This window comes from Staurois parvus, unplaced genomic scaffold (assembly GCF_062004578.1).
Source record: "Staurois parvus isolate SC_StPar_1 unplaced genomic scaffold, SC_StPar_1.0 ptg000217l, whole genome shotgun sequence".
NCBI lineage: Eukaryota > Metazoa > Chordata > Amphibia > Anura > Ranidae > Staurois > Staurois parvus.
Window position 1 is genome coordinate 7480429 of NW_028318013.1, and position 25421 is coordinate 7505849.

Below are 25421 nucleotides of genomic sequence, written 5' to 3' on the forward strand. Positions count from 1 at the left end.
ACTACACAGTATGACCAAAAATTCATAAACAATTTTACATAGAAATAAAAGATAAAAAATGAATAGACATAAAAAGTCCACTCCCATTGTCCACTTATGGTCCAAAATGGACAATCCACTTAAAATGGTGTGTGGATTACTAGGATCTCTAAGCAAAATAGATCAAAAGCACTTGAACACGTGCAAGATCACTCCAACAGTCCACTACCACTACCACTTTCCAATTACGTCCAAGCAATCCACAGGCATGCCCAGGTTTTCCTCAGGGATAGTAGGAAGAGAACAATAAGAGACCATACAGCAGTATTGCTAAAACCTTTGCCATTCATTATATACAGTATACATTATACTCACAAAAATCACAGGGTACATAAAGCATCCAATGCCGCACCATTGTACACTGGCAGGCGTAATTACCTCACAGGCCACTGACCCAGCTCAACGCACATTTTGTCTACAAGTGCACATCTCCCAGAGAATTTCCAAGGTGGATTTTCACATTGGTTTCTTGTTGAACAATATGCTTCACATATATAAAGAGGTGATTAGATATAATCATTTTTAATTGTTGGTATAGTAATATAGGGGTTTGTGCACTTTTTTATTTATTTGTCACTCCTTGTATCCGGAGGATTGAGTGCTAAAGCACACCCAAGCACCCCCCTGGTGCTGCCCCTGTTATTCAGATATGCTTAGCACCATATGCATGACATTTTACAAAACCATGTTGCACTCTAACCCCAATAAGTTTCATCTGAGCTCATATGCATTTTGATACTTAAAACAATAAAAGTGACTTTTGACTTACATCTATAATCCTTTTCTTGGCATTGTGGACACAGGAGGATATTCAGAAGCTTTGGGTTAAGCAACTAGCTTCAGAACATTGAACATTGGCATCCAATCAAAAAGGTTGTAATAAAACAGTATAACCCCTCATGCTCCTAGCAAGCCTAAGTTTTGTAGCAAGCAAAAAAAGGAGAGGATCACAAGAGCAGAGGGGTGAAACCTATGTCCCCTAATGAACTGTAAGAAAAAGATTTTACCTTTAAGTAAAAAAAGTACCTTTTCTCTTAATCATTCATTAAGGAACACAGTAGGATATTGCCAGGGTCCTGTCCACGGCAGAGGTTCTGGAAGATCTGGCATTTCTGCCAGTACTCTACATGGCCGCAGAAGTACACATCAGCCTCAGTCTGATGCCAGACAGCCTTTATAAGGAGGCTCATCACTTCTTCTAGTTGCTAGATGATCTCTAGCTCCCCGTGCTCTGTTCCTGGTTCCTGTTTCCTGTGATTCTGACTTGCGATTTCCTGTTACCGACTCAGCTTGCTCCTGGACCTGTCTACTCTGATTTACACCTGATCTGACCTCGGCTTGCCTTATGGATACTCTCTCTTTCTCACTCCTCTGTGAATGACCTCTGCTATCCCTCTGACTACGTCCGCTCTGATTCCCACCTGGTTCCTGACCTTGGCTTGAACCGACTACCCAGTAAACATCCAAATCCCGGAAGGGCTTGCATACCACGCACAGGCGCCTCCTGTCTTCAGATCTATCTCTGAGCACCAGCTGTGCTTCTGAGTAAACCACCAACCAGCACTCCTACAGGCGACCTGTGCAACTTTGGGCCTGACTCCCGCTGTCCCACTCTCAGGGGAGTCTGGAACTTAGCCTCAAGGGAAGCCCTCTCTTCATTGGCCTCCATCACCAGGAACGTGATAGATATTCAGAGGTGTAGGAATGTCCCAAAGTAGTCTAAATGAGGCGTAGAAAACACAGCAAACAACTACTAACAGGTCCACAATAACTGTCAAGGTAAACAACACAGGCTCAGAAGAGCTCACAGGACTGCCCAAAGAGTCTTGCAGCGAAAACAGGCATCAGAAAAGACTAGGAAATCCACCTGGTAAACCCTGGAGATTATGTGAACAGAAGACTAGGTGATAGCATTGTGAACCAAACAACTGTTGGAAAACCCAAGAAACCTGGTGGAGCGTCCCTTGATAGGAAAAAGAGAGGGTCTTGTCCTTAAGGTGATAGGCTTGAGAAATAAGCTGCCTAATCCAACTGGAAATGGTGGAATGAGAGACAGTATATCCTTTACAGGAATAAGGGAAAAGTGTCAGTTGGGGAAGTGAGGCAGTAGATGTGAGATGAACACGAACAGCCTGCACGATATCCAGACAGTATAAAGACACCTTAGGATGTTTGGGTGCTGACAGAGAAAGTGGAGCAAAAAAAAAAAAATATACCACAGACTTCAACCCTGCATCTGAGCTCCATAGTTTCAAATCTAAAATATTACCACTTTCCTTGCTATACTGATATGATGACCTAATATCCTTATCATTAGAATTCAATTCTTCCAACAATTTACATTCAAACTCCATACTTTTTCAAATCATAAGGAGGTCATGAATCATTATGCAATAACAAACCGGACCTTCTATTGTTAAAAACCCAACAAAAACAAGTGAGCACTCAAAGCTACAAGCAGCTGAGACAAAAGGGGACTGTATAAACCTTGCAAAGTAAACAAAAAAGTACACCGCTCATATATTAAACTTAAATAATAATAAAGTGTACCAAATGTTATATGTGCCTGGAACGGATTGGGGGGGACCCCCATGCTGGTTTTTTTTTTTTTAATTTTTTTTTCACTATCACTTGTGTTGTTTACATTCTGCTGTCAGAGGGGAATCCCGTAGATGAGTCATGGTTGTTAAGAGACACTATAGCTGGCAGTCTGTCCACTTCTTAACAACCAGCTATTAACGAATCAATTCAGATTTTTTATTTTGGATGCTTCAAACATCCGAATGAAACTAATGAGTTTCACTGTTTCGTTATAACTTATTTTGAAGCAGTTGAAGTTTGTGACTGTTCTATTCGAAGATTCAGATGCATCCACATCTTTGAATAATGAAAATTTTGTCTGAATTTAGATCTGTAACAAAACAAATCGCTAATGTCTATTTACCGACTTTAGCAGGCACAGATCCTGTACCAGGGGTGGGCAAACTTTTTGACTTGAGGGCCGCAATGGGTTCATATATTGGACCCGGGGGCCGGACCAAGAGTAGATGAATGATGTGTATGTGTCATCCATAGTAAGTATAGTAATATTCCCCCATAGTAAGCATAGTAATTAATCCCCCATATAGTAATTCATCCCCCATAGTACTTCATCCCCCATAGTAATTCATCCCCCATATAGTAATTCATCCCCCCTATAGTAATTCATCCCCCCTATAGTAATTCATCCCCCCTATAGTAATTCATTCCCCATATTAATTCATCCCCCATATTAAGTCCCCAAGTCCCCCCTGTGTCAATTCACTTACCTTTGCTCCGCGCGTTCCTCTCGCCGTGTTCCCGCGCCGTTCCAGTCTTCAGGGCGGACTGTGAGAGGAGCCTAGCTCCCCTCCCCTCACGTTCGTCACGCTGCCCCGCCTACACACATCCTGACAGCCACATCCGCGGGCCGGATTAAAAGGTCCGCCGGGCCGTATACGGCCCGCGGGCCGTAGTTTGCCCATTGCTGTCCTATACCATTAACAATTGGCCTGCCTGGTGGATTCTCCAAATTCTTATGTATTTTAGGTAGCTATTAAATTACTTACTGTTTTCTGCACTGATACAGGAATTAAACATTTAGCCTTTTTTTTTCAACAAAAACATTTTCTTTGTACTCTTAAAAGCCACAGTAGGATCTTTACTTAAAACCTTATATGTTTCTCGATCAGATAATAACCATGACATTTCTGTCTCATACACTGGTATATCAAGTACACAGTTGGATTGGTTTGTTTGAACTTATTTTGTTTGAAATTAATATTGGTTAAAATTATTTTCAGGTATCTTTTGGAGGACTTTTATTTGATCACAATATTTATTGGATGATTTGTGCATGAATTTTTACACTGAAGAATAATTTATTTTATTAAATCAGCCCTGTAAATATTATTTTATCACTTTTATATAGATTTATAGCTGCTGGTTATTGGTAGAAGAATATGTTATTTGGTTCACAGTTCTGCAACATAATTTTCTCACAATTTATCATATTAAATCATATCATATTCATCAGCGCAGAAGGGTTTATACATTTTTTTTTAAGGGGTGCTCTTTGATAAGTTCAAAGAGAGGTCTCTGAGGGGCTAACAGAACCAGGTTAAGATCCCATGGTGAAAGCAGAGAATGAACAAAAGGAACTGAGTAAATGCTAATTTGAATAACAGTCATCATCAAAAAGTCTGAAGCCAGTGGACTCTAAAAGAGAAACTCCTGTGCCAAAACCTGCCCTTCATAGTGATCAGAGCCAGGTGCTGATCCAGACCCTACTGGAGGAATAATAGTATGTGTTTCACTGAGTACTTCTTTGAAGGGGTCCAGTGCAGAAGGGGCCAATGAAATCAATGCCTTTGCATTAGCTGACAGGTCCTGGAGAAGGAGGAGGTTGTCCAAGTTTTCCACAGTGGGCATTCATAATGAGTGAAGCAGGGCAAGCTTGGTGAAGACCTGAGGCGCAGTGGACAGTCAAAAAGGAAGGGCCACAAACTGGTAGTGTTGAGTATCCACAGCGAAATGCAGGAAGCAATGGTGCTAAAACACCTGGTGATGGAGGCCAATGGAGAGAGGGCTTCCCTTTCAGCTAAGTTCCAGACTCCCCTGAGAGTGGGACAGCAGGAGTCAGGCCCAAAGTGGCACAGGTCGCCTGTAGGAGTGCTGGTTGGTGGTCCACCCAGAAGCACTGCTGATGTACAGAGATAGGTCTGCAGACAGGTGGCGCCTGTGTGAGGTATGCAAGCCCTACCGGGATTTAGAGATTTACTGGATAGCCGGTTCAAGCCAAGGTCAGGTACCAGGTGGAAATCAGAACAAACATAGTCAGATGGGATAGCCGAGGTCATACACAGAGGAGTAAGAGAGAGAGTATCCGTCAGCCAAGCCGAGGTCAGATCAGGGGTTAAGCAGAGTAGACAGGTCCAAGAGCAAGCCGAGTCAGTATCAGGAAATCACAATAACACAGGAAACAGGAACAATGCACGGGGAGCTAGAGATCATCCAGCAACTTGAGGAAGTGATGAGCCTCCTTATAAAGGCCGCCTGGCACCAAACTGAGGCTAATGTGTTCTTCTGCGGCCATGCAGGGTACTGGCAGAAATGCCAGATCTTCCAGAACTTCTGCCGTGGACAGGACCCTGACAAGTGCACTAGAAATGAAGAGGCATGTGGATAAGCACCCTTTATGTCTATCAAGGCCAGGAATTTCCCAGACTGTAAACAGTTAATTAAAAAGCTCAACACAGTTTATCTACCAGCGGGAAGTGATCTAGGACCTTTAAATCTAGAATGGGGCAAATGCCCCAATTGGCTTTTGAAGCAGTGAACAGGTTGGAGTAGAAACCCTGAAAACATTTCCCTTCCAAGACCATGGTAATAATGCCCTGACTCATGAGGGCATTAGAAAGAGAAATCTGCTGATTTTGTGCAGAAGATGGGTGGATTGATGGCATAAAACGAGGAGGAGGAGGAAAGAACTGAAACTCTATCCTATAACTCTGTGACACCACACTGTGGACCCATGAGTCCAAAATGTTCTGAGCCTAGAAGGCTGCAAAGGGCAGTAATTGCCCCCCTCCACTACAAGAAGTAGGAACCTCCCCTCATTGAAAGGATTTACCTTGGAACTTAAGAGCCTTAGAGGGTCAAAGCTTTGTGGCAGAATGGGTGTGGAACACTGGAGCAAAAGGGTCCTTCACATAGAACCCACAAACAGGCTCTTCTGAGAGATCAGCCGCATGAGATCCAGCAGTCCATCCATGCAGTACGGTTGGATCCAAGAAGACAGAACCTGGAGCACCAGTGATGTCTGTGGCCCAGACACAAGCTCGGATAAATGGATGCAGCCACAATAGCAGGTGGTAAGGCGGAGAAAACCTTAAAAAGGGTTTCTAGGGTTTGTCTGTAGGGTACTTAAACCCTGGGACACCCTTGACAGAGACAGTCAGTGCTTCATTAAGACAGGAAATAGCTGGATCTGCCACTGGAAGAGACCGCTGTTTTAGGAAATCCTCCTTAATGGGCTACTCTTGGGCAACGAGCTTCAGAGGGTTAAAACCCTATTGTGTTTAGGCCAATCCTGACTTCATAATTGAATGTACAGGTAAAGCTGTCACTGGCTGGGGACTTTTTCGGGAATCCATGTTTATGGTGTGGTTGACAGATGCAAAGTCCATCCACTAAGACCAAAATGATGTCTACAGTTCAGAAGTTATAGTTCCAATCACCTCCATGGCCATAGGTGTAAAAAAAAAAATCAAGCACCTAGGTATGCAGACTGCTTTTATAAACATTTGTGAAAGAATGGGTCGCTCTCAAGAGCTTAGTGAATTCAAGCGTGGTACCATGATAGGTTGCCATCTGTGCAATAAGTCCATCCGTGAAATTTCCTTGCTACTAAATATTCCCTAGTCAAATGTTAGTGGTATTATAACAAGCAAAAGTGAAAGCAACTGGGAACAGCAGCAGCTCAGCCACAAAGTGGTAGGCCACATATAATGACAGAGCAGGGTCAGCGCATGATGAAGTGCACAGTGCGCAGAAGTCACCAACTGTCTGCAGAGTCAATAGCTAAAGACCTCCAAACTTCCTGTGGCCTTCAGATTAGCACAACAGTGAGTAGAGAGCTTCATGGAATAGGTTTCCATGGCCGAGCAGCTGCATCCAAGCCTTACATCACCAAGTGCAATGCAAAGCGTCGGATGCAGTAGTGTAAAGCAGTGGAGACATGAGCAGTGGAGACGTATTCTCTGGAATAATAAATCATGCTTCTCTGTTTGGCAATCCAATGGATGTGTCTGGGTTTGGCAATTGCTAGGAGAATGGTACTTGCCTGACTGCATTGTACCAAGTGTAAAGTTTGGTGGAGGAGGGATTATGGTGTGGAGTTGTTCTTCAAGGATTGTGCTTGGCCCCTTAGTTCCTGAGAAGGGAACTCTTAAGGTGTCAGCATACCAAGACATTTTGGACAATTTCATGCTGCCAACTTTGTGGGAAAAGTTTGGGCATGGCCCTTTCCTGTTCCAACATGACTGCGCACCAATGCATAAAGCAAGGAGTCCTAACCTCAACCCAATAGAACACCTTTGGGATGAATTAGAGCAGTGACTGAGATCCAGGCCTTCTCGTCCGACCTCAGTGCCTGACCTCACAAATGCTCTTCTGGAAGAATGGTCAAACAATCACATAGACACACTACTAAACCTTGTGGAGAGCCTTCCCAGAAGAGTTGAAGCTGTTATAGGAACAAAGGGTGGACCAACTCAATAATGAACCCTACGGACTAAGAGTGGGATGCCATTAAAGTTCATGTGCGTGTAAATGCAATGCGTCCCAATGCTTTTGCCAATATAGTGTGTGTGTGTGTACTGTATATGTATATATATATATATATATATATATATATATATATATATATATATATATATACAATAATAAATCAAAATCCCAAACTGCAACATTCTAAAAGTATCAAACCTTCTTTAACTTAGAACAAAAGTCTCCATAGTGTTAATTTTTTATTTTTCATAAACACAAAGCGGGGGATTTACTAAAACCTGTGCACAGAAAATCTGGTGCAGCTGTGCATAGTGGCAAATCAGCTTCTAACTTAAGCTTGTTCAAATAAGCTTTGACAATAAAACCTGATAAAAATCTGATTGATTACTATACACATCTACACTAGGTTCTGTGTGCACCAGTTTTAGAATGATGAGCACCTCTACCCATAACTGGAATCTTACTCACCCTCTTTTTAGCCTCTCTTTCTCAAGACAGGCAACAGCACTTTTTCCAGGTTAAAACCCTCCTAGTTTGGCCGATTTTAGTTCCAGCAACCCAGACTCACACTTGGCCAGCTCCCTGGATCAACTCCTCAATTAATACCTCAGCAATAGGTAACCAGAAATTAGAGAAGAATCACACATAGACCCCTTTCCAATGGTATGTCCGATCGGGTCCACCAGCCAGTTTTTCAGGCAGACCCGATCGGAACCTTTATTTTCCTCTATGGAGCAGCAAGTGTAAACAGCCATAGAGAACAGTAGGCTGTGTCTGTGTCCGCTCTGCAGCAATGGAGTGGACATGGACCTGTCATCCTCTTGCTCAGCAGGGATCAGCAGAGAGATCCCCCGCTGAGGAATCGGATCCGCTGACGGGTCCACCTCATGTGAAAGGGGCCATAGCATAATAAAGCATTACTTTTTTTTTTACTTAGAAAAGGTTAGAATTACACTCACATACAAATAGTGCACACCAGCAGAAAGCTGTGATTTTAACTCTTTCCTGTCATTCAATCGAACGCTGTCCCAGATATATCCCCAGCTTTAGGCTGAGAAATACTCATCAATCTGTATCCACATACAACCTGGGTTCTCAGTGTGCTGCCAGACTCCACCCCAACACGTTTCATCATCGAAAACAAAATTTGTGCAGAAAAGCACCATTGCCTGTCTTGAGAAAGAGAGGCTAAAGAGATGGTGAGTGAGATTCCAATTACTAGTGGAGGCGCTCACGTGTGCTTGGGTAAAGAATTTGTGTTTGTGAAAAAGAAAAAACAGACACTTTGATACTTATTTTGCAGTTTAGGATTTTGATTTATTGCTGTTACACTGTTACAGTTTTGTTATAATTCACTAGGAGACTAATACATCTGTTAAGCTCTGCATTAGAGGTACAGTATGTAGATCTGTATATGCTTGCATTTGGTTATACGTGAATGTAGCAGCTTCATACATACAGTATAATAAATAATGTCCGCAGACTGAAACTCCTCTTGCACCATGTTACCAGTGAGGGAAATCAGTATATAGAAGTGTTTGTCACAACATGTGCATTAATGCTCGCAGTTTAGGCAACAAGTTTTGTGAGCTGGCAGCTCTTATGTCTAGGGACAACTTGAACCTTGCTGCATTTACAGAGGAATGGTTCTCTGTCAGGGAAAGGAGAGACATTATTGAAACCTTTAATTACATCAAGGGGGTGAGTAAGGTTCAAAAGGGCAGTATTTTCAATATAAAACCAAAATCAGCAAACACAGGGACATGACCTCAAACTAACTGGAGGAAAGTTCTAAACTAATATTTAGAAAGTATTATTTTACTGAAAGAGTAGTTGATGCTTGGAATAGACTTCCAGCAGAGGTAGTCAGTCAGTCAACCAACAGTAAGTATTCAAACAGGCATGGGGCAAACAGATTTATAGTCAGAAAGTTAGACAGAAAAGTTAACAAAAAATGTGTAAATTTAAAAGAAAGAAAGAAAAAATAAATACATAAATAAATAAAATGAACAGACTTGACGGACCACAAGGTCTTATTTCCTCTATCACTTTTCTATGTTTCTATGAAATGGTGTCCTCCTCCTCTTCTCTTATAGACTGCAGAATCATCTTCCAGCACAGGGAAATCCAAGACAAACCCTGGCGTAGATGATGTTTGCTAATGCTTGTGGCCCCTGCGAAGGAAATCAACAATCATAGCCAAGACCTCATCCATGAACTGCGACATAGCAGAGGTGAATTCCTCTCTGGACCAGACAGAAGCTCACCCAATGGTGGTAACTTAGAGGATGGAGTGGACTCTAGCAGGGCAAAGGAGCCTGGGCCACCCAGTGTAGTAGTGTGACCTACGGAGGAGCTTCCTTTGTGCTATTGATCTGCCATTCCTCCAAGCTAGTGAGGCCCTGCAGGCTACTCACAAACTGCTTTTGGAGCAGGAAGGCTTAATGCCATCCATAACCAGGTCACTTGAAGGCAGCTGCAAGAAGAGATGTTTCAGGTCTTCAGAGCAGTTGGCAGCACATAAAGAGCTTCAGGAAGAAAAGGAGAGGGTGGGCATTCTCCACCAGAAATTACAATAGGCAGGGGTACCACTTAAATGTGTCACAGACCCAAACGTTGTGCGTGCGATAGAATTCAACAAGTGTCAAGGCACCAACAAAATATTGCAGCCAGGAGTGGAATGAATGACAAACTGTTCCAAGATGTTGCAGCACCTACAGGATGGCTGTGGCAAACATTAAAAAAGGTTTCAGTACCAGGGGTGGTGCACCCCATGAAAAAATTCAAGACCTGTCAGGGTAGCAGGCTTCCAAGGGTACAACCCTTGCACTCACTAGTGGTGATCTGAATGTGCCTAGAGGTTCCAGCAGGATGAGCAGCTGTCAGATAATCCTTTTGCCCAAAGGTCCTGGAGTAGGTCACCCTTCAGACAAACTTTGCCCCTAGCATATCTTTATGGACAGGGTTCCACCAGATGGGTGCAAGACAGCCTGGGCCTGTACAGCACTCTGCAGCTAAAATACATAGTGCACCAGTTGCCTGGAGGTATCCTACACACAGCCCAGTGCCCTGAGGTCACATTACAGGCCTTTCCCGTGGAAACCAGTCACAACCTCTCTGTAATGTAGAGTTCAAGCCAATCCAGAAAGCTGCAATAGTGAGCACTTTTAAGCTCTGCAGCTACAAATAAATCATTCTAGATTAAAAATTAGTCTTGCTAAAACCAAAAATTTGAGGAAAGTCCAATGCCTGAAGACACTAGCAAATGACAGAGGCATGCTAGAAGCAGAAGGGTTTTGCTGTTTATTTACAACTATTGGTTGCCAATATCCAGTCCCCTGAAGGTGGCTGCATAACCCTAAATATCTTCCTGTGTCTCCCAATAATCAATAAATATCACAATACAATAATAAGTATAATAAATAATCATGGTATCAATGATCAACAACTTTACAAACCGGTTAGGCCGTTCTTCTTACACATTCTACAGTTATGTAGATCATTTGTCTATAAACTGTCATGTTGAACCTTGAATGTTTTATATAACCAAATACTTTTACTCCACACAACCTCAAGCTCAAAAAGATGACATATGCAGTTGTTCAGTCCCTGTACAATAAGATTATAATGTCTGCAATACATTATGAGGATATTTGTATGGGAGTTTGCAAGCTGTACACTCAGAGGCCAGCTACATACATATAAGTTAGTTTATAGAACTGAGCTACTCCTTCTGACATGCACAAGGATGAATTGGTGCCTTATCTCTCAGCATACTTAGAACAAATGTGTAATAATGGTGAATGTCTTATGTAAGTTGCATGCACTGGGAAGTTAGTGAGAAGTCAACAGGGAATACACCTCCTGAATAGATGCTATTTATTAACAGCTCCTATACTGGCTAAAGGGTCCCAAGTAAGTTATTACATACATTGCATATTGTCACAGGGGAAGAAGCTAAGGTAAAGTTCTGGGATAGAAGAGATTCTGAGAATGAAATGAAGACTCAAACTAGCAAAGAGTTGAAAAAAGAGGAATTAAAATGTCCTCAAAAAGAGGTTGAGGACTGGCAGATCCAAACAGATCCAAATACACTTATTAATAAATGTTCTAGCTGCACAGCAGAGAAAATCTTTACAGTAAAGAATCTTGTACTTAAAGAACATTTGTCCTTACATAAAAAAGCTTGCCTGTCCTTAATCACTTCAATACCGGACACTTTTACCCCCTTCCTGTCCAGGCCAATTTTAAGCTGTCAATTTTAAGTTTGAATGACAATTACTCAGTCAGGCAACACTGTACCCAAATGATATTTTTAAAATTTCTTTGAGACAGAAAGAGCTTTCTTTTGGTGGTATTTCATTACCACTGGGTTTTTATTTTTCGCTATATACTGTAAGTGAAAAAAACACCAAAAAGTTTGAAAAAGAACCCTGTTTTTCTTAGTTTCTGTTATAAACTTTTGCAAATAAATATTCTTTTTTAAGAAATATAGGTCAAATGTATGTTGCTATATTTCTTTGGTAAAAATAAAAGTGTATAATATTTAGTCTGTGCAAGAGTCCACAAACTATGGTATACAGTATATACTTGTAAATTGATTAATCCTGATGTACTGACTGCCTATCTCAGTTTATGAGGCTCTAAAATGCCAGGACAGTAAAAATACCCCCCTCCCCCCACTAAACGACCCCTTTTTCTGGAAAGTAGACAGTCTGAGGTATTTAGCAAGAGGCACGGTAAGTTTTTTGTAGTTGCATTTTTTTGAAAATTAAGAAATTAAATCAGAGCTGCCAGAGGATCCAGCGGTATGAATTTCAGGGCAAACAGAACTTCCAAACTGTGTATAATAAAAAGACAGCATTGGGTACAAACCTAGTGCATTAAATGTAAAAACATTTTCATAGCATAAAACAAGGATTGCTCTCACAGACTAGTTCATAAAAGGAGAACATATCATGGCATCTGGATAATGTTTCTAAGTTTGCTGTGGCCAGCAGTCAGACTATGTTTCCAGGCAAAGTGCCTCCTGAAAGCAAGGGATCCAGATGCAGAGAATCCACCAAGGTATAAGAGATTTCCGCCTCCTCAGGGATGCAAGATAAGACTCGGTATCAACTTCTACGTCTAGGATGATGAGGTGATACATTTCGAGTAAAGACTTGAGAGGGGGGTTGATCCTGATACATGTTCCCTAGCAAACCAAACCCAAAGTGGAAGCAGAGCCTTATACCGCAGCCATGAGGATATACACTATATTGCCAAAAGTATTGGGACATCCCTTCAAATCATTGGATTCAGGTGTTCCAATCACCTCCATTTGCACAGGTCTATAAACTCAAGCACCTTGGCATACAGACTGCTTCTACAAACATTTATGAGAGAATAGGTCGCTCTCAGGAGTTCAGTGAATTCAAGCATGGTACTGTTATAGGTTGCCTCCTGTGCAATAAGTCTATCCGTGAAATTTCCTTGCTACTAAATAATCCACGGTCAACTGTTACTGGCATTATAACAAAGTGGAAGCAACTGGGAACAAAAGCAACTCAGCCACGAAGTGGTAGACCACGTAAAATAACAGAGCGGGGTCAGCGCATGCTGAAGTGCACAGTGTGTAGAAGTCACCAACTGTCTGCAGAGTCAATAGCTAAAGACCTCCAAACTTCCTGTGGCCTTCAGATTAGCACAACAGTGCATAGAAAGCTTCATGGAATGGGTTTCCATGGCTGAGCAGCTGCATCCAAACCTTACATCACCAAGCGCAATGCAAAGCGTCGGATGCAGTGGTGAACAGCACGCCACCACTGGACTCTAGAGCACACTACTCTGTCTGGCAATCCGATGGATGTGTCTGGGTTTGGCAGTTGCTAGGAGAATGGTACTTGCCTGACTGCATTGTGCCAAGTGTAAAGTTTGGTGGAGGGGGATTATGGCGGGGGGTTGTTTTTTAGGGGTTGGGCTTGGCCCTTTAGTTCCAGTGAAGGAAACACTTAAGGCATTTTGGACAATTTCATGCTCCAAACTTTTGGGAACAATTTGGGGATGGCCCCTTCCTGTTCCAACATGACTGCACACCAATGCAAAAAGCAAGGTCCATAAAGACATGGATGAGTGAGTTTGGGGTGGAGGAAATTGACTGGCCTGCACAGAGTCCTGACCTCAACTCGATAGAACACCTTTGGGATGAATTAGAGTGGAGACTGTGAGCCAGGCCTTCTCGTCAGACAACAGTGCCTGACCTGGAAGAATGGTCAAACATTCCCTTAGACCAGGGGTCTGCAACTTTTAAGACATAAAGAGCCACTTGGACCCGTTTCCGAAGGGAAAAAAAAGACTGGGAGCCGCAAAACCATTGCAACATTTAAAACAAATCCGACACTGCATATATTGTTTCTTACCTTAATGCTATATACAGGATCGTGCAGTTAGCTTCATCCCCCATATAGTAATTCATCCCCCATAGTAATTCATCCCCCATATAGTAATTCATCCCCCCTATAGTAATTCATCCCCCATAGTAATTCATCCCCCCTATAGTAATTCACCCCCCCTATAGTAATTCATCCTCCATAGTAATTCATCCCCCATAGTAATTCATCCCCCATATAGTAATTCATCCTCCATATAGTAATTCATCCTCCATAGTAATTCATCCCCCATATAGTAATTCATCCCCCATAGTAATTCATCCCCCATATAGTAATTCATCCTCCATAGTAATTCATCCCCCATAGTAATTAATCCTCCATATAATAATTCATCCCCCATAGTAATTCATCCCCCCTATAGTAATTAATTCCCCATATTGTCTCAATTCACTTACCTTTGCTCCGCGCGTTCCTCTCGCTGTGTTCCCGCGCTGTGTTCCGGTCTTCAGGGCGGACTGTGAGAGGAGTTCGTCACGCTGCCACGCCTACATCCTGGCTGCCCCGCCTACATCCTGACAGCTAATGTTCCACGCTCCGCGGGCCGGATTAAAAGAGTCCTGACTTTTGAGGCGGCCGCCCGAGAGGAGGGAGGGGAGCCGGCGCCCGGCACACAGAAGAGCCGCATGTGGCTTGCGATCCGCGGCTTGCCGACCACTGAAACCCTATTGCCTGTCACCTGGTGGGCAGTGTGCTCCGGAGCCGCAGCAAAGATGAAAAAGAGCCGCATGCGGCTCTGGAGCCGCGGGTTGCCGACACCCGCCTTAGACACACTCCTAAACCTTGTGGACAGCCTTTCCAGAAGAGTTGAAGCTGTTCTAACTGCAAAGGGGTGGCCAACTCAATACTGAACCCTACTGACTAAGACTGGGATGCCATTAAAGTTCATGTGCGTGTAAAGGCAGACACCCCAATACTTTTGGCAGTATAGTGTACCTGTGTATGATCCAATTTGAGAGTGCAATACTTGTTTTTATACTAATAGAAAACTTTTTTTTGCTTGTTTGGAAGTTCTTTACGTTCTAAGATTCATACTACTGAACTTCCTTGGTGGCTGTGTAAGCTTTATTATTGTGGAACATCTGTGAGTGTAATATTTTACCTTCTTTGAATAAAATTCAAGTGTCGCTGCTCTTAATAAACTAAGAGTGTGCCCAATATTATTTTACACAGTTCTGGTAATTCTATATATTTTGACATGCTTCTTTTTGGTGCTGCTGGACTAGACTTTGAGCAGAGCTGGGCATTTGGCAAATACTACTAAATGCATTAACCAATGATCTTCCGAGTGAAAGTTATAGCCATACTTTGTTTACATTGTAATGTTAGGATCATAGAACCTATAAGTGGTTAGTGTGCATTTGGACTCCTTTTTCCCGCTCTTGTTTTCATGTTTTACCATATTACATTTATGAATAATGAATAAAAAGCAAGAAAACAATGCATCTACTTACTAGTTTCAATCTAAATTAACCCAAAAACTTTAAAAACAGGTCATCAGGATTTTATGTCTGAATATGACCCCATTGTTGACACTGGATAGAGGTGGGCAGCACTTAAAATAAGGGATAGTAATTGGAATGTAGTCTGGTAATTAAGTTACAGACCCCCATTCCACATACTGTATGTTTATCATTCAGTTGTCAATATAAATGCCATTTTTTAATTGAAAATAGTGATTACCTCAATAGTTCAGGACTGATGAAGAGGAATGCAGTATACAGAACCATTAATAGGACACTGAGCAGGTAGTAGGATCCAAACGTTTTGAAGATAATCTTTAGGAGTGAGCAATTGTTCATCTGCATGCTTGGACTTTTCAGCAGCACTTCAGTTTCATCTTCGTGAAAGATCTGGGTGTCTTTATTCATCTGTGGCTTAGAGAATGTAGTACGTACCTCCAACCTGTTATTGAGAAAGCATTACATTTTAACTGCATACGGAATTATGTTCAGCGATTTTTTTCTAATTGTGAAATTCAAATTTTCTATTTTTCTGCACCCACTTAATCTTTGTGTTTGCACCCAGTGCTGCTTCAGACTTTATGTGCTTTATCTGCAAGAGATGTACCACCACTGTGTTCTGCCCTTGGAATAAACAAAACTCTGCGTACAGTATAGTTATCATTGCAAGAAAAAATAGCTGCACTTCAGAAAATAATATGTATATTTATTAACCTTTATAAAATGAGTTCCAGGATGTATGATGCAACCCAATTCATTAAAAAAACCCTTAAAATCAATACTCATGTTCATTCAAATGGCACCGGCTCATAAAGTATACATAATAAACAGTGAACCTTGAGGAGGCATTTTTCTTCTCACAATTTTAAAGCGAAATGCCTGGCAAAATTGAAATCCCTTTCTGAGTTTAGGTGTCCATAGACACAAGAAGAGCATTGCACTTTCTGGCTGATATGAATCAGAATATCAAAACTGCCGTTCAGCGGACACTATTAGATCTATGGCCAGTCATTGGGAAGAACCGATCAGATGTGCTAAATTCTTTACACTACTGATTTTGCAACATAAGCTCATCACCAGGGGCGTCGTGACAATACATAAACATAAAGGCTTAACCACTACATGTGTACATTTATGTGCCAGTGATTTAGCAGTAAATTTTTCCAGTTATCATTATACGTCTATGAAGAAAAACAAAATAAAATATTATACTTTATATGTCTATGGGCACCTTTCTTTTACAGGAAATATCTGATAAACATTACTAAACTAGAACTATAGGCAAAACTTCTTTTTTTCTTTTGTCATCTGTGTCCCATTGTGGAGATATACTTTCACTTCCTATCCCATAGCCAAACAGGAAGTCAGAGGAAATCTATGCAAATGAAAGGAGTTCCTTGGGAACCCTTCTAGTTATCAGAACTAGTGTCCTTATTGGAAGTTTTCACCTCTATTACCTTTTCTGGGACAACCCAAATTTGGGATTTTCTTTTGCTTTCACTTTCAATAATGATGGTAAACAGAACAAATAGAGAGAATGAATCTCCTTAACCACTTGCCCTGTAGAGGATTTACCCCCCTTAATGACCAGGTCTCTTTTTGCTACTCGGCGCTGCACTAATTCAACTGATAATTGCGAGCTCATGCAGTGCAATACCCAAACGAAATTTATGTCCTTTTTTTCACACAAATAGAGCTTTCTTTCAGTGGTATTTGATCATCTATGCACTTTTAATTTTTTGCTCTATAAACAAAAAAAGGACTGAAATTTTTAAGAAAAACTATATTTTTTACATTCGGCTATAAAAAATATATAGTAAACTCAAAGTTAGTTATACATTTAGGCCAAAATGTATTCTGCTACATGTTTTTGGTAAAAAAATCCCAATAAGTGTATATTGATTGCTTTGTGTGAAAGTTATAGCATCTACAAACTATGGTATAGATACTGCAATTTACGCAAGTTTTTTGCTATACACCACTGCACTAGTTTAACGGACAATTGCGTGGTCATGTAAAACAGTACATAAATGAAATTTATGTCCTTTTCTTCACACAAATAGAGCTTTCTTTTGGTGGTATTTGATCACCTGTGAACGTTTTATTTTTGGAGCTTAAAAAAAAAATGTTTTTGAAGAAAAAACATTTGTTTTAAAAATAACAATATTTTCTCTAATATAAATGGTGAATACTTGTGAGCTATTATGAAATGAGGTATTCAGTGGGTAATATATAGTTATCCTCTTATATGATGTGTTTGGTGCGCTGGCACTTGCACCGACTCACTTGCTAGTGTATATACAATGTTCTAAATAAATAGTGCTGCGCTCCTATTAACTCATATATATATCTCTTACTCCTAGAGGTGCATGAAATTTTATCTATAACAATTCATAAATCTCTGTGACCAATAAATACAGTTATTAAATAAAAATAAAAATAGCAGCAATAAATTAATAGTGAATCACTATGACTAGTGAATCAAGCAAATTATATAAATATAAATAAATCAAGAACCTTCATACATGTGACTGATAACAATCAATCCTAAATTGGTTGTGACTGTGAAAATTAACAATTAAATTCAAATCCATATAATCTAAATAAGTGCCCCTCTGATCTACTGTGATCACTCCATTTATATTGTGCAAAAGCATATAAAAGTGTGCACGTGCATATAGTAAAATAATAATATCAAAAGTCTTTCAAAATAAAGTGCAGTGTGCAGGTGGATTCCTTATTCCCTCTCGCCGAGTGCTTAGTGGTCTCCCTATGCGCTCACCTTAATATTTGCCTGAATAAATCCAGGCAAATACGCTTTTAATCCTTCCAGGATTGATGGGATGGGATGATACTCTTATACAAGCTGTTCCAGAAGGTAGGTGTGGATCTATAGGGGTTCTCCTGTTCTCTCCTTTATCCCCTTGTGCAGCTGCTCATGAATAGATATCCTGACCAGCTCTCTAAGGATCTCCTAATTCCCCTCCTGGGGTTATCACCTTCTCCAATCCTCCTTATACCAGCTTGAGGAGTGTTGGTCAATTGAAAAAGAGAAGAAAACAGACCATGGTGCCTTATCTTTGTGCATAAAAGGAGATTTATTGCTGCCAATTGCAGTGTTGCACAATGGTATACAGCTCTATTGTAATCCAGGTCAGCATAGATGACAATCTACAGAAATACTCTGCCTCTGCCCCTGCAGTGCTGTCTGCCTCCGTCTGTACTGGAATCACCGAGCCTTGTGGGTCATGTGACCCTGATGAAGTCACATGACCCTGTGACGCAACGCGTAGGGGAGGGGCTCTGACGTCACGACGTTGCATCGGAAAGGCTCGGTGATTCCAGTACAGACGGAGGCAGACAGCACTGCAGGGGCAGAGGCAGAGTATAACAATATTTTCTCATTTCAGTCATAAAAAATATCCAAAAAAACAAAAATGTTGTCATAAATTTAGGCCAAAATGTATTTTGCTACATGTTTTTGGTTTAAAAAACTCCCAATAAGTGTATATTGCTAGCTTTGTGTGAAAGTTACAGCATCTACAAACTATGGTATAGATAATGGAATTTACACAGCTTTTACTTTCTGACTGCTTATCACATCTCTTGAGGTGCTAAAATACCAGGATAGTGCAAAAACCCCCAAATGACCCCTTTTCAGAAAGTATACACCCTAAGATATCTGCTGAGAGGCATATTGAGTCCATGGAAGATTTATTTGTTTTCCACAATTTTCTGGAAAATGCCAAAAACATTTTTTTTTACACAAAGTTGTCATTTAAATTATTTATTTCTCGCACAAGCTATGGGTATATGTGGAATTACACCCCAAAATACATTCTGCTACTTCTAGCGAGTATGGGGATTCCACATATGTGAGACTTTTTGGGAGCCTAGCCACATACAGGAATCTGAAATCCAATGACCACTCTGAAAGCCTGAAGTTGCGTAACTTCCTCATTTCACTTCCTCACTACCTATCAGTTTGCTTTGGAGGCCCTGAAATGCCAGGATAGCACCAACCCCCCCCCCCCCCCAAATTACCTACTTTTGGAATTTAAAAAGAGGCATGGTGAGTATTTTGCAGATCTCATTTTTTCTCACGAGGTTTTGAAATATAAAAAAAGAAAAAATGTTCTTGTTTGTTGCCACAAGTTTTTGGAAAATGAGGAAAAAAAACAAAATCTGTAAAATACTTACCATGCTTCTTATCAAATTCCTTGGGGTGTCTACTTTCCAAAAAGGGGTCATTTGGGGGGTGGGGGGGGGGGGTTTGGTGCTATCCTGGCATTTCAGGGCCTCCGAAACTGTGATAGGTAGTCAGGAAGTGTAATGAGGAAATAAAGCCCTTTGAAAGCCTGAAGGTGCTTATTGGATTTTGGGGTCCTGTACTTGGCAAGACTGCCAAAAAGTCTCTCACATGTGGTACCCCCATACTTGGAAGAAGTAGCAGAATATATTTTGGGGATTAATTCCACATATACCCATGGCATGTGTGAGCAATAAATCATTTAAATAACAATTTTGTGTATTGATTCAACATGCCTCTCAGCAAATAGTTTGGGGTGTCTACTTTCCAAAAAAGGGGTCGTTTTGGGGGGTGGGGGCATTTTATGCCCAGCATTAGAAGTTTATGCCACATATCACTCACTCTAACCACCTGAAGATCAAGCCTTTTCTGACACTTTTTGGTCACATGAAAAAAATCTGTATTTTTTCTAGGAAATTAATTTAAATCCCCAAACGTTATATATTTTTTTAAAGCAGACACCCTAGTGAATAAAATGGTAGGTGCTACAATTTTTTATATCACATAATACTCGAGCAGTGATTCTTCAAAAGCAAATTAAAAAAAAAATACACTTTTTTTACTTTTAATGCACAAAAACACAATAGATTAGGCAATTATTTGGTAAAATATAAAAGATGCTGGTATGCCGAGTAAATAAATACCAAACATGACATGATTTAAAACTGCGCATGCCCCGTGCAATGGCGACAATCTGCATACGTTTTTAATATCCATAGGCAACGTTTTAAAAGCCTTTACAAGCTACCATTTTAGATTTACAGAGGAGGTCTAGTGTTAGGATTACTGCCCTTGATTTGCCGTTCACGGTGATACCTCACGTGCATGGTGCAACCGCTGTTTACATACCGACACAGGGTCAAAACTCACACACACTGTCCGTGGGGGGGGGGGGGGGGTGAGGATTTTTTATTTTATTTTTTTGTTATTTTGATTTTTTTATTATTTTTACACTGTCCCTTTCATTTTTTTTTTACTCTAGACTCTAGATCTCTCCTCTGCCCTTACATTATCCAATCAAACCAAGATCGGTGTGATCAGATGCTTTCCCAATTTACAAATGGCGTGGTTTATATCCTGCAAAACTGAAGTGATGAATTGCTCATAGCTTCCGATTTCTTAGACTATAGAGAGGATTCTGGTCTCCAACTGCTCTATGGTCAGCTGGCAGAAACACCGGCTGCATTTTCAGGTTCCCCTGATGACACAGGACTGCTCGAGAAGGCTGTGGAAGGCAGTGGGGGAGGAAGGGGCATCATCTCCTGCTATTTGTAAAAGCAATCCTGCAGCTAATTAGACACTAGGATTGCTTTTACATGAAAGCCAATCGCCGGCTGAAAAAAACAATACCAGGATGATGCCTGCACAGACGCATCATCCTGGTATAACCATTCAAAGTCCAGGGATGTACCAGTACATCGCTGATCCTTGTTGGGTATATATGCTATGTTCTTTTTTTTTTGTATGCAGCCTGTGGGCTGAATGAAGAAAAGAGAAGAAATCTCTGCCAGAAAATGTGTGTGGTATGCCCACCATTAGAATATACCGCCCTGCATCCACCAACTTCTAATGGTGGGCACACATTAGGTTGCACGTTGCCACATGTGCCAGTTCCAAGATTGTACAAATGTCTTAATAGTGACACGCTTGAATAAAAATGGCCCACGTATAAGTGGTTCCCCATATGGAAAAAGGATGCCGCCAAGTCCCAAACTATCTTGCCACTGCTCCCCATGTATTCTGGGCATCCGGGGGGCTCCACATGACTATCTTTTCCCTGATAAATCCGAAACTTATATTTATAGCCTGTTGCCCTCTCACAGGTCTTCTACATCTTGACCCCATATCTGGCACGCTTGCTGGGGAGAAATTGTTTGAATGCAAGGCGGCCAGAAAAATTAATGAGGGACTCATGAACGCAGATTTTTTGCTGGGGAGTATAGATATCTGCAGATTTTTGGTTAAGGTGATTTGCGAGGTGCTGAATTTTGTGGAGCAGGTCAAATTCAGGGTCACCTCAAGGACGACAGAGTGAATTGTCGTTGAAATGCATAAAACACATTATACTCTCATATCTATGCCTGGCCATGGCAGCAGAGAACACGGGTATATGATGAATGGGGTCTGTGGACCAATACAACCGCAATTAATTTTTTTTAGTAATGCCCATGTTGAGGGTAAGGTCCAAAAAAATTTAAATTCGGCAACCATAATGAGTTTCCATGTGAATGGTTTGGTTTGAATTTGGATTGGCGGTGATAAATTGTTGTGCTTATAAATTGCTTTGATCCACAATCAATGCATACAGATTTTCCGTGAAAAACAGCTCCAAAAAATCAAGGGGCGTTGTTAAACTTGCGGTTTCCACCTAAATTCCAGGTTGGGCAGTGAATGGGGGAAGTACGGGTGCTGCAGAATTTGTGGGCTGCCAACTGGGATTTGCAAGCACATCCGGAAGGATACTAGGGGCTCTACGGTCCTGTGTGCGAATTCTTGGGGGTTGCAGGACAATACTTGTGCTCGCCACCGCATCAGCTTGTACTGCACTTATGAGACTCGCCACGTCACCAAGTCATACTGCAGTGCTGGTATTATTATTATTATACAGAATTTATATAGTGCCAACAGTTTGCTCGGTGCTTTACAACATAACGGGAGACAATACAGCAACAATACAGTTCAATACAAGAGGGTTAGGAGGGCTTGATCCTGGGAGCTTACAATCTAAGAGGTATGTGAAAGACCAGGATGTACCAGGCACTAGTGCTCGCCAGTTCACCAAAAGTTAGCGCGGCACTAGTACTGGCACTTTGCTGCATATGAGAGTCATCAAAATTTACCGACAAGTGCTAACAGAGATCAGGCATGATTCTGCGAACACTGCGGTTTTGTGTACAATGTATCAAGTGACAGTGATCTACTGACCTACTGACACTGCACTTGCTGGGGGAGAAGGGGGGGGGTAAGCGTAGGGGCTAAATGCATGTGCTGGCAGGTGCCGGGACTGATCCTGCTAATGCTGCATTTTTGGGGATGCTATACTAATGTGAACGCTGGTATAGTGCTGATCTGATCAAAGATATTGATCTGTTCAGACACTATACAGATACTGGATTTTTTTTTATACTAATAATAGCTGCGATCAGCGACTTATGGCGGCGATCAGCGACTTATGATGGGACTGCGGGACTGCAGCGGACATTCTGACACGGGGGGAAACTGAATTGGGGTCACTGAAATCCTCAGTGACACCAATACAGTGATCAGTGCAAAAAAAAAAAAAGCATTGACACTGTATTAATGGCACTGGGGAGGAAGAGGTTAACATTTTTAGGCAAAGGGTTAACTGTGTGAGGGGAATGTTTTACTAAGGGGCAGGGGATGTATTCTTCACAGTTACACACTGTTCCGGAAAGCTGAACTCTGCTCTCCGGAACAGTGTGCTGGAAACTGACAGGGAGGAGAGCTGCTTCGAAAACAATGCAGCTGTGCTCCATGTCAGTGTTTGCCAGCAATTGCTGGGCTCCGGCAGCTAATCACTGACCAGGACCCGTTGACCCGGGACCCGGTGATTGACACCAGCGTCCGCGATCGGTGCCACAGGTAGGGCGGGCACGCCCCCTAGCATGTAAACAGAATGACGATTATAAACGTCATCCTGCGCACAGGGGCTGCTTTGCCGCAGTATATGTACTGTGGACGGTCCCCTAGTGGTTAAGGCTGCTTTCAAACTGAAGTGCATGTATTTTTACATTGCAACATTAAAAAAAAAGTTTTTAAAAAAACACATAGAGTGTTTTAAATGCATTGCATGCAGCGCATGCATCCGTGAATAGCTGGTTGTAAAGCATGCCATTGGCGCTGGCTCCTTAACAACCAACTATTCATTGGTTGTTAAGGATGCTGGCAGGTTGTTGTTAAGGAGCCAGAACCCAATGGCATCCTTAACAACCAGTGATAATGCCTCCACAGGAGTCAGCCTTTTCCAAGCTCAGAAGCGATGCTACCACCAGAGGGGGGAGGAGGTGGAGAGAAAGCAGGTTGTACAGCAGGGAGCATCAGCTCCCAGAATCTGTGGGGAGGAGGCAAGGGAAGGCTGGATCGGAGGGAGGGAGGAAGGGGAAGGCTGGACCGAGCTACTGGTAAGCACCAAGGAGACAGGAGGCCGTGTGGGGGCCCTGTTTACATCCCCACTGATTGTTGAGAAAGCCAGCATGTGCTGGTTCCTTAACAATCAGCTATTCACTGGTTGTTAAGGACACTGCTCCTTAACAACCAGCAAAAATGCAACTAAAAAGCAGTCTTTAGTATTGCATGGTTCACTTTTCATGCTATACATTTGGCAATACCGTTACAAAATGTTGGATATTTGAAGTGGCCTTTAAACACAGAAATGCTCAGAACTGAAATGCAAATAAATTGAAAACACCTTTCATTTAACACTTTAGTGGTTTTGATCAATTTGAACCGTATTTATTATTTAGTTGCTTAGAACATACAGACAAATTTAAACCAGTGGTTGCAAATTACTTTGACTGATAGATGATGGAATACAAAGTGAATGACCAGCACAACTTTGATTTTGGGTCTATGTAACTAAAAGAAATTCATGATGGCAATTAATGCAGGAATTAGTATCAAGAAGCATAAAGAAGCCTATCAATTATATACCATATTAAAAAAGTAAAAGTACCTGTTGGAAGATTCTGAAAATTTTCTTTTAATCTGCTTGTCATAAATTTTACTCTCCTAAAAAAAGCTACATAATGTCTCAAAGCAAAATTAAGAACACAAATTTGTATCTAACTTTAAACAGTTCATGTGAAAATGCAATGGTTAGATTATCATAGAAAATAAATAGTAATTAAAAATATGTTTACAGTAGTTTTTAAAATCTAAAAACGAACTTACGGCTTGGTTTTATACCATTCCTTCTGTATCTCTTTTGAGAACCTCTGTAAAATTTCTTCAGCTGTGTCTGATTTGCTCAGGGACCAAATATCTTCAGGTTTCAATGGTTGTTTGTAACCTCTGAACATAATCCTTGAGAAACATACAAATTGTGACAGAGTAAGACAGGGTAGTACTACCAACATCAGATTTCCATGACATCTGTTCATAACTTTTTATTGAGACAACAATAGGTTAACCAAGATATAAGGCTATAAGTTCAGTATCTGGCTTCAAATATGAAGCGATTTGTATGATGGCAAGTCATTTCTTGAGTATTGCTGGCATTACCAGCTAGTCTCTCTGTGTAACAGATTACTATTCAAATGTCAGAAAAAAAAAACTACAGGTATTTTTCACTATTAGGCTCCATGCACACTAGCTTAAAAAAAATGCTACTAGCAGCAGTGTTAAGACTTTCCTTTTCTGCCGCTAGAAGTAAATAATGTTATCCTATATGTCCATACACACTTTGCAGTCTAGAGGCATTTTTTAAGCTTCGCTTTTAGGAGCAGAAAATAAATCTCTCTGGTTTGCCTTTTTGAGGGCAATTTTCCGGCAGAAAAAAGAAAATACTGAGCGCTCATAATCGCTCTTATTACTGCTAAGAGCAGCTAAGCAGTGGGTTGTTAAGAAGCGAGCAGCTGCCGTGCCTTTAACAATAAGTGACTCATCAGCTGTGAGTGGGATTCTCTGCTGACAGCTGAATGTAAACAAAATTATGCCAGCATTAAATTAAAAAAAAAAAAAACTGTGTGCCCCTACCTTCGGGTCAGGTATGTATTTTAAGGGGAACGCCATAACAAAAATATAAAAAAAATTGTGGGCCCCTCTCCCTCAAAATCCGTACCAGACCTTTATCCCCCCCTCCCCAAAGCACCTTGTCCCAATGTTGATTAGTCCCGGAGTAAGGTCAGAAAGTGAAAG

At 41.3% G+C, this 25421-nt stretch overlaps 1 protein-coding gene across 1 annotated transcript in view; it reads right to left on the reverse strand.

The window, feature by feature from the left end:
* LOC149460925 (multidrug resistance-associated protein 1-like) overlaps positions 1–25421 on the reverse strand; it is a 251799-nt gene that overhangs the window by 164421 nt on the left and 61957 nt on the right. The window contains exons 8-9 of the mRNA XM_089679077.1: positions 24456–24587; positions 15456–15677 (exon numbers count right to left, since the gene is read on the reverse strand). Of these exons, the coding sequence (XP_089535203.1) occupies positions 15456–15677; positions 24456–24587 (354 nt within the window). The remainder of the gene's footprint in view (positions 1–15455; positions 15678–24455; positions 24588–25421) is intronic.